The sequence below is a fragment of the Opisthorchis viverrini genome (genome assembly GCF_000715545.1).
Source record: "Opisthorchis viverrini unplaced genomic scaffold opera_v5_2, whole genome shotgun sequence".
Classification (NCBI taxonomy): Eukaryota; Metazoa; Platyhelminthes; class Trematoda; order Opisthorchiida; family Opisthorchiidae; genus Opisthorchis; species Opisthorchis viverrini.
Genome location: NW_008751658.1, coordinates 4,333,193 through 4,341,548, shown reverse-complemented (window position 1 = coordinate 4,341,548; position 8,356 = coordinate 4,333,193). Strand labels below are relative to the sequence as shown.

At 47.2% G+C, this 8,356-nt stretch overlaps 1 protein-coding gene across 1 annotated transcript in view; it reads right to left on the bottom strand.

Annotated features, from left to right (window-relative positions):
• Positions 1–6,947: 6,947 nt before the first annotated feature.
• Positions 6,948–8,356, bottom strand: part of T265_12497 (hypothetical protein) — a gene marked incomplete at both ends in the record, with an annotated part of 7,974 nt that continues 6,565 nt past the window's right edge. Inside the window, one exon of the mRNA XM_009164021.1 lies at positions 6,948–7,127. Coding sequence (XP_009162285.1) covers positions 6,948–7,127 — 180 coding nt within the window. The remainder of the gene's footprint in view (positions 7,128–8,356) is intronic.

The following is an 8,356-nucleotide window of genomic DNA, read 5'->3' as shown; positions in this document are numbered from 1 at the left end:
TATATGGCGATCATCAAACACGCCCTTCATACTTCACCACAAAAATAGCTCAAGGGGCACAACTTTCATCGTATTGCTTGCATCGGCTTCCAGATACTATTTGGTCTATGTTAGACTGCTTCTTTAATATGCAAACCAACTTTCAGCCCAGGACGCAAGGAGAGCTCAACCCTCATTGAACCTGTTCAACAAGTGGCTACAAAAATGGTTGCCGGCCTTCACCCCGCTGATCGGTAAACGTGTTTCGCGGTTATGGCCCCTTTCTCATGGATCATCGTCGTCTCCAAGGAGAACTTATACTCAATTATGCCGTTTGAACAAGGATTGGTTAAAAGGCATTTCACCGTTGACACAGATACTGCGCGGCGGCGATAAGGCAGAAAAATTTCCCGGCTCGGACAGCACATTTTGAGCGAACGTTTTTCTCATTTAGAGTATTGGGTGCGTGGAATAAGCTTTCTGCGACGTTTATTAGTGCCACATCTAAAACCTAGCTGCAAGCAATTTTATACGCTTTTCACGCGAGACTTGCGCTCGCAATCTTACAGTCCATCGCTGAGAACTTCAAGAGTAATGACGCTTTTTTCGTTTGTGCAGTTCAGGTGAACTGAAGTAGCTTAATGCGAAGAACAAACCGAAACCGGAAGCCTGTGAGAAAGCTTCGACACTGTATTTCAGTCCGTTAATTCTTGGATCGGTGATTCGCCAATATTCTGACCAATTGGGGAGTTCTTCGTCTGGTCCGTAGCCGGTCCACCAAATGCCGGGCTTGTCGACATGGTTTCCGGTAATTTCGTCCGACTTTTCTCTGACGGTACACCAGTCTAAGCTTATTTTGGCTGCCTATCTCTATTTTTTATTCGCGCATCTTCAATGATTATGCTTACCATCTATTTTGCAAACAATTGGTGACAAATGCACGTCGTAAATGGAAGGTCACTAGCTGGTGAAGACTTTTCACAGTTTGAGGCCAGGTTAATCCTCAGTGGTGACATCCTGAGGCCGTCAAGGTTCGGCGATTTCAAGTACCAGTGACATCCACGAAGATCCACGGAAGTGCTGGGTAATTGGCTGCATGTGCGCTGGACTCATACTTTCTATCTCAACTGGAACTTGTTGGAATTTGAAAGACAAACCAACTGCTCCTGGCTGTTTAACAGAAACCATATACTCTTTTTGAGGCCGTTTCACTGTGGTATTTTGTCACGCCTGTTGGACAGATGGCCCTATTCCTTTCAGAGGATCACTTATGCCACTAACAATAGGACCACCAGTCCTAATGGATGGGTCTTCTAGCAGGACAATATTAATGAGGTGATAAGAGGAAATCAAGCATAAGAATGACGAAGAAGGTTCAGTACTAACGTGTCTTCGCGTATCATGCCCGCTCCATGCTGCTACAAAGATCGGTCTGACCGAACCAGACCTATAGCTGTCACCTTGTGGTGGTCGAGCTTCTGTGCTGCAATTATCCTGTGAGCTATGCTGACTGGAACTCAGTTCCTAAAGGTTCAACCGTCCCAGGAAGACCAACGAAGACCAGGCCGACGAACAACGGCGTGTCCCTGTACTGCGATTAATCGTATTACGAAGTGGTCTGGAAGTAAAGGCATACTGTCCTCCGCGGTAGGAGTGTGAAGGTAGTAAGGCGCCTCCCCCTGGCGATTAACATGTCCGAATGTATGGAAGCATCGATGCTGCCTTCCCCCGAGGAAGGACGAGTGAGGAAATGTCGGTCCCAAAAACCGCACACTCCAATCGCTCAACGTTGACCGTGACCGCCAGTGCATAACTCAATACAGTCGAAATACTTTTGAAGCCAAAGAGTTCGGTGCTGCTCAAAATGCACTTGCTCTGCGCAGCTGCACTGTGAGTGAATCAATAATGTGTTACTCCGTGCTCCCTCGAACCAGGCCGGTCCTCCGCAACCAAGTGGGTAAGATCTTTGAGACGAAGGCTCAAGGTGGAGTACCCGAACTAGACCCCCTCTTCGACCCGGGTAACTGGGATGTATCATTTGCCCTTGCAGCTCTTCGCTCATCGACTTTCTCCCACACTCCCTCCCCGTCCATCGTACACTGCAGTGCAATCAACCCATTTGCCTATCCCATAGCCACTATTCTGTGTTCAAACATTCACCCATAAAAACAAACCAAAATAATCACTTACTAGCCTCAAAATATCTGACCTACGTTGCAGCCATACTCAACGTCAAATTGATCAACAGGCATTCCTTGCTGGAACCTTGCCTACCCTCTATCAAATGTGTTGTTTCTCCGAAACACGCAAACGAGACCTCACTTTGGTAGTGCACCTCTAGCCGCCTGGGACGAGCTCAGATGTTTCATATCTCATTCTTCGGGTATACGGTGATCCTAACGCAATCACTACTAGTATCTACACTCAGCCCAACACGACTGGATTCCGATAAACGGTCGTGTGTGCGGTTATCTGGCTCAATTAAGGTCAATTTAGGTCAATGCGGTAAATGGTGTTTATTTGTTGTCCTAGCACACACCCGGCAGATTGCAGTTCTGTGCCTGAGAAGAACGGTTTTCATTAATATCTGTCGCTTCTGTTTTGGCCAGAAAGAGTGGCGGATATAGTGATCCTGGCGGGTAATATGCGTGCCATAGTTGGGCGAATAAGTCCGGTAGAAGCGCAGTGCTCACATCAAGTTACCTGGAGGTTGCCAACCGCAAGGCAATCATGGACTCAGTTGGATCATGTGGCTATTAGTCACCGATGAGAGTGCAATTAATGATTGTTGCTCATTCTGGTGTATGCAGCCTTATTCTGCTTATGCCACTGTGCGGGTCCGGCTATCATTTCGCTTTCCGTCAGCATTATGCATGCGAAAACGGAGCAGTTTCATTCATCAACTCCGACAAGTTTCATTAGTTGAAGAGCACCGAGCTGACCTGGCTAGAAAGCTAGTTGAAGCGCACGGAGATGTACATGACGAAGCTTGCTTGAAGGCTGACCGGGCGCGGGTTAAAGAAGCTACGCTTTCAGCTTTCAGAACTGTTTGTTCAAGCCATCTGACTCGATTAAATGAACACTGTATATCGTTGAAGTCAGTGGATCTTATTGTGGCTAGAAAGGCCATATTAGCAACTAGCGACTATGACGACGCACATGCGTGCGTCGTCATAGTCAAACGCCGGATATTCGGGAGATTGAGGAATAATAGTACGCCGGTGGATTTCAAACGCCGAGAAGATGGAGAAGGTTTTCGCTGTAGACAACAGCTGTGGCCTATTTCAACTGATTTGATCAACCGGTCAAAAGTAGGCAGGTGTCAGTAAAACAATATGCAAAAAGACGAACAAGCAATTCACTCCCTCAATCGTCCACTTGAGCGATGGGCCAGAAACTAAAATGAACGGTTCAGCTGGTTTCCTTCAGAACAACCGCCGGAAGAGCCCGGCGGATATGAATGGAACATTGGCACCAACCTACCATCAACAACATGACATCCGCGTGAAACATCAATTCTCAAGCACAAAAAGGCTCCTAGCACGGATAGTCTGTACCCCACGCTCTTTAAGGGTGGCAAGGTCCTGGTGAACAGTAACTGCAGAGGATTTGGGACGAAAATAGAACATCAGCTGAATGGAGCTCCTCAACCGTCATCCCAGTTCTCCAAAAGGGCGATAGAACTTAGTGCGAAAACCATCGTGACATCAGCGTGGTATCAGCGGCATCTAAGGTGTTCTCTGGCATTATTTTACTCAGGTTGACAAACTCAGGAGAGACAAACTCGTGAGAATCAAGCTGGGTTCCCTCCTGGCTGTATCCTTACCTTGAGACGAATTCTTGGACAGCGCCACTCCTTCAAACGTCTCACCTCGGTCGTTTTTCTCTCTCTAAAAGCTCCTTTTGACTCTCGTTCGTCATAAACTTTTGTAGTGTCTGGCGATCGAAGGAAACGCTTCTCAATTTATATATCTTATAAGGGCCCTATATGCAAATTCCTGGGAGCGCGTACGAGTATACGGGAAACGTTTGTATGAGTTCACCACGTCCAATGGTGTAGGAAAAGGCTGTCCTCTCTCAACCTTGCTCTCTAACTTTGTTATTGATGTACTGCTTGAAATTCTTCTTTGTGCCTCCGGAACCTTGAGACTCCAAATGCTCCAGGGTCATTCCCTCCTTGGTTCATATCCTTCAAAAATGCGAAGCATTTTAAATAACCTAAATCACTCTGTCGCACGGTTTGCCATACGCTTCTCACACGCAAAGCATAAAGTGCCACTACAAGACTGCTTTGGATCAAACCCAAGTCTTATGCCTACAGCCGAGTCAATCGATATGGTAGATAAATTTGTTTACCTCGTCAATCGTACAAGTTCCGGTAGACTGGCTGGAGATGATATTATTCATCGGGGGCGAGATGGTCCAAGTGATTAGAGCGCGAATTTACTGACCGGAAGGTTTGTGGTTCGAACCCGACCTTTGCCTCTCGACTTCCACTGTCTAGACTGAAGCGACCTGGTAGTATCCCAACCTTCGGGTGGCATGGCAGTTAGGCACCAGAAGGGTGCTACAGCTAAAAGATGTTCATCGAATCGGGAAATGCAGGACAGCTTTCGCCAACCTCGGACACCTATGGCACCAACGTGACGTGAGTTCGCCTGTCAAGGGCATAGTTTACAATGCAGCCGTGCGATCCATACTGCTTTATGGATCAGAGCTGTGGCCTGTGAGACTGTCCAATACAACTGGGAAAGTCTGTAATATTGCCAATTTTCAAAAAAACGGGCTCGTAGTGGGTGTGGTAATCACAGGAGCTTCAGCTTGACCCTGGTCGTAACGAGACTGCTAGCGTCACTTGTGCTTCGTCGCTTATGGTGGCTCGGGAAACACTGATTCGAGGGTAGCAAGCAGGACTCCGGCCTGGTAGGGGCTGCAATGACCAAATCTTCACACTCCGTCAGGTACTAGGAAAACGTCGTACGTACAAACGACACAATTTTAGTATTCTTGAATTTCCAAGGTGCATTCGACTCATTTGACCGGTCTGTTCTCTTTAACACATCAAGAACTGCCGGTGGTTTGTGAAAATAATAAGTTCTTTGTATTCTCAAACTTCCGGACGTGTGATAGTATTTGGAAAGCTCTCCAAAAGCTCCCGTACATAGAGCTTTGTCCATCAGGGATACCCATTCTCTCCAATATTATTTACTTTCATGATCGATGATATAATGAACGCTGGAACGTGTTCAAATAGTCTGTGACGAAAACCCTGTCGATCTGGAATGTACAGACGACATCGTTCTCGTTTTCGAAGAGATGTTTTTTGGATGAGCTAAGTCAAAGTCCTTTATTGTGCACTTTGCATCCACAAAGTGTAAGTTCGTGCTCGTGGATATGCAGTCACTGAACACGCCACTTACAATCCAGGGAGAGGCACTCAAAATTGTGGAGCGTTTCACGTACCGTAGAAGTTGTATTAGTTCTGATTGTATTGTGATAGTTTAGGTCAAAACACGAGTCTACAAGTTCCGAGTCGCGTTCGCTAATTTGAGACACCTATGTCGTTAGAGTGGTTTATCCCCGAATCTTAAGGACGTGTGTATCAGACTGCAGTGCGTGTAGTTTTGTTTTATGGCTGTGAGACTTAGTCTGTTTGAGCAGCGGAGCTGAGACGTCTTCAGGTGTTTGACAATCGTTTTCTGAGGACCATAGCTCGTGTGTGTTGGTGTCGGAGGATCCTCAACAACGTAATTATAAAGCGAATTTTTGGCTGTGCAACGGGTATTTCCATTGAAGAATGTGTCCAGCACCAAAGGCTGCGTTGGTTCGGCCATGTATCGTGTATACGGAATCATGGTTTGCAGAGGAGAGTGCTGTTTTCCGTGCCCAATTAAGAGTGGCGGAAGCGGAGAGGTGGCCAACCGTCGAGCTGGCAGATGGGTATGGAAGATATTACGAAAAGTTGGTGTAATCGGTGCTACTCCTTCCAGGATGGTGACCGCATTATCCCCACTGCGCCTGGCTGAAGCCGCTGCGAGATGTGGCTGATAAGCGATGTCAATTGCGTTGTTGTCAGTTTGTCTAGAATGCCTGAATGAGTGATTGTTGTAGCAAGCTAGCACCAAGTCCCTTCCCTGTCCACCTTTATTCTCTTCACAAGAAGTCTTTCAAATAAATCATGGTTTCACGGCAGCGAAGCATCAGTGTTGAGCACTCATGTCACGTTCTCGGTAATGATGATGACTATGTGCAGAGATGTCATTGTTTGGCCATCGGTGTCTCCGAAGCATTGGTTGGGTTTGGTGGGAACGCTAAAGTACGCTAGGTGGTTTAAGGAATAGGGAACTCTCCCGCGCTCGATGACCTATTCACGCTTCATAGGTCACGCTGGTTAGGAGATGTACTCCGCATACCAGAAGGTCGTCTGCCTTGCAGAGCTCTTTTCGCCCAGCCTTGCACTGAGTGGAAGCGACTGAGAAGTGGACAGTATATGACCTGGCAAAAAAGTGCGAAGCCATTAACCAGTAAACTTTGTTGGGTTGGCAACTGCCTCCTCCCCGGATGGGGACCCCGGGACTCAACTCACCAATGGCTATTGACGCTGGTGGAAATGGCGCAGTCAATGGCGCCCGTGCATCAAAGCTATCGCCTTCAATGCGTTGCTACCCTGTTCACGGAACAACTACACCTAATCGCCTCTAGGGCTTGGCTGTATGTCCTACACTCTCCTACCCTCCGGTGATCGGAACTGTGGCAGCTGGAACCATTGAGCCTATGGCACACGGTTTAAAGCTGATACGTTGAACTTTATAGTGAACCTTTTCATACTTTGTCTAGTTATAGAGCAACAGTGTACATATAGACGCCCTGTCATCTTCATGTCCCTTGACTTCAAGACGCATTCGTTTGTCTGCCGGTTTGTTCTCTGCATCATGTTTGTGCAATTCCATGGATATCATACGCTAACTTCATAAAAATAACAGTTCATCTGTAACGTGTTTTCGGTGCCTAGCTACCATACCATTCGAAGGGAGCACATGGTCTGAGATTTCGTCAGGGTTCCCAACCCTAGACAGGAGTGATCGAGATGCCGGAGTTCGGTTTGAACCATGGGCTTTCCAGTCGGCAGTTTCGCGCCTCAACCACGACTATCTGAAACCTTAATATCATACGGTATGTAGATACTTGTGGACAGTGAGGGATTACGGAGAGTTCTCCAAAAGCTTTCTTGCAAGCAGTTAAACACCAGTATGTGTCACTGTTGTCTGTCAAGGATCGTGTGTAATGATTTGCCACAAGCGGTTGTATCCGACAATTGTCTATTCTCTCCTTTTTTGTTCAGTTTCGTCACTGGTGGAGTAATCTGGGGAACTCTGGTGGATTTGCGAAACCCTTATGTTCAGATCTCTCCGAATGGGAGTATGTGGGCGAGGTTTTTATCGTTTTTGAAAATGAGAATGGAGTGCACGTGTTACTAGAAGGAGCCGCTGAGGTCATCCAGCCAGACAACATTTGCTTCACATCCACAAAGTGCAAATTGGTTCTGTGAGACAATCATGACAACCGCTCAGCTGTAATGCCCTTTCGGTGCACTTCTGCCACGCCACCCGAACGAAGCACTGAAGTTGAGATACTGCCAAGTTGCCAAAACCTAGACTGGAAGAGTCGAAATGTGGAGGTTGTGTTCCAACCTCGGTTCGTCAGGTTAGCGCCTTAACTGATGAGCTATTTCGAGCTCTTAAATTTAGTATCTATGTGGTGAACCCTCAGCTATCACAAGCCGGATCTCTGGCCGTGTAAATGGCAATGCTTATCTCGTCCCACTTAAGACTGATGAATCCTGATAATGCAACACATACAAAAGCTTTTGGTGCCTTACGAAAACAGGATTAGCAGTGCCTACGCACAGCGCGTGGTTTTGGGACTCCATGGACGAACTAACCACGCCCAGTAATCAACCAGAAGCAGCAACATGAGTGTTGATAGTGATGCCTCACTTCCGTACAACCACAAAATTTATCCAATTATATTTATACCCTTGGAGTGAGAAAACAGTAGAAGAGTAGCTTATGCTAGCTCATCGCAAGCGTTCTGAAGTGTCTGCACCTCCAAGTGCTCAAGAAAACAATTTAGAAAGAAGCTGACATCACGAACGCCGCTGACGTCGATCAGCCACCGTTTCTGGGGATGTCTGCAGTCAAGCGCGGGAGGAGTCACAATACCAACGACACTCAAACTCTTTGCTGTCCCTTTCACACCCTTCTGTCAAGTCACACATTGCGGCTTGCGCCGTTCTGAAGGAGATACGGAGAACAACACTCGTCTCGGTGGATGGTTTTTGGGAATGCATAGGACGTGACCGAGCCACTACGGGTGA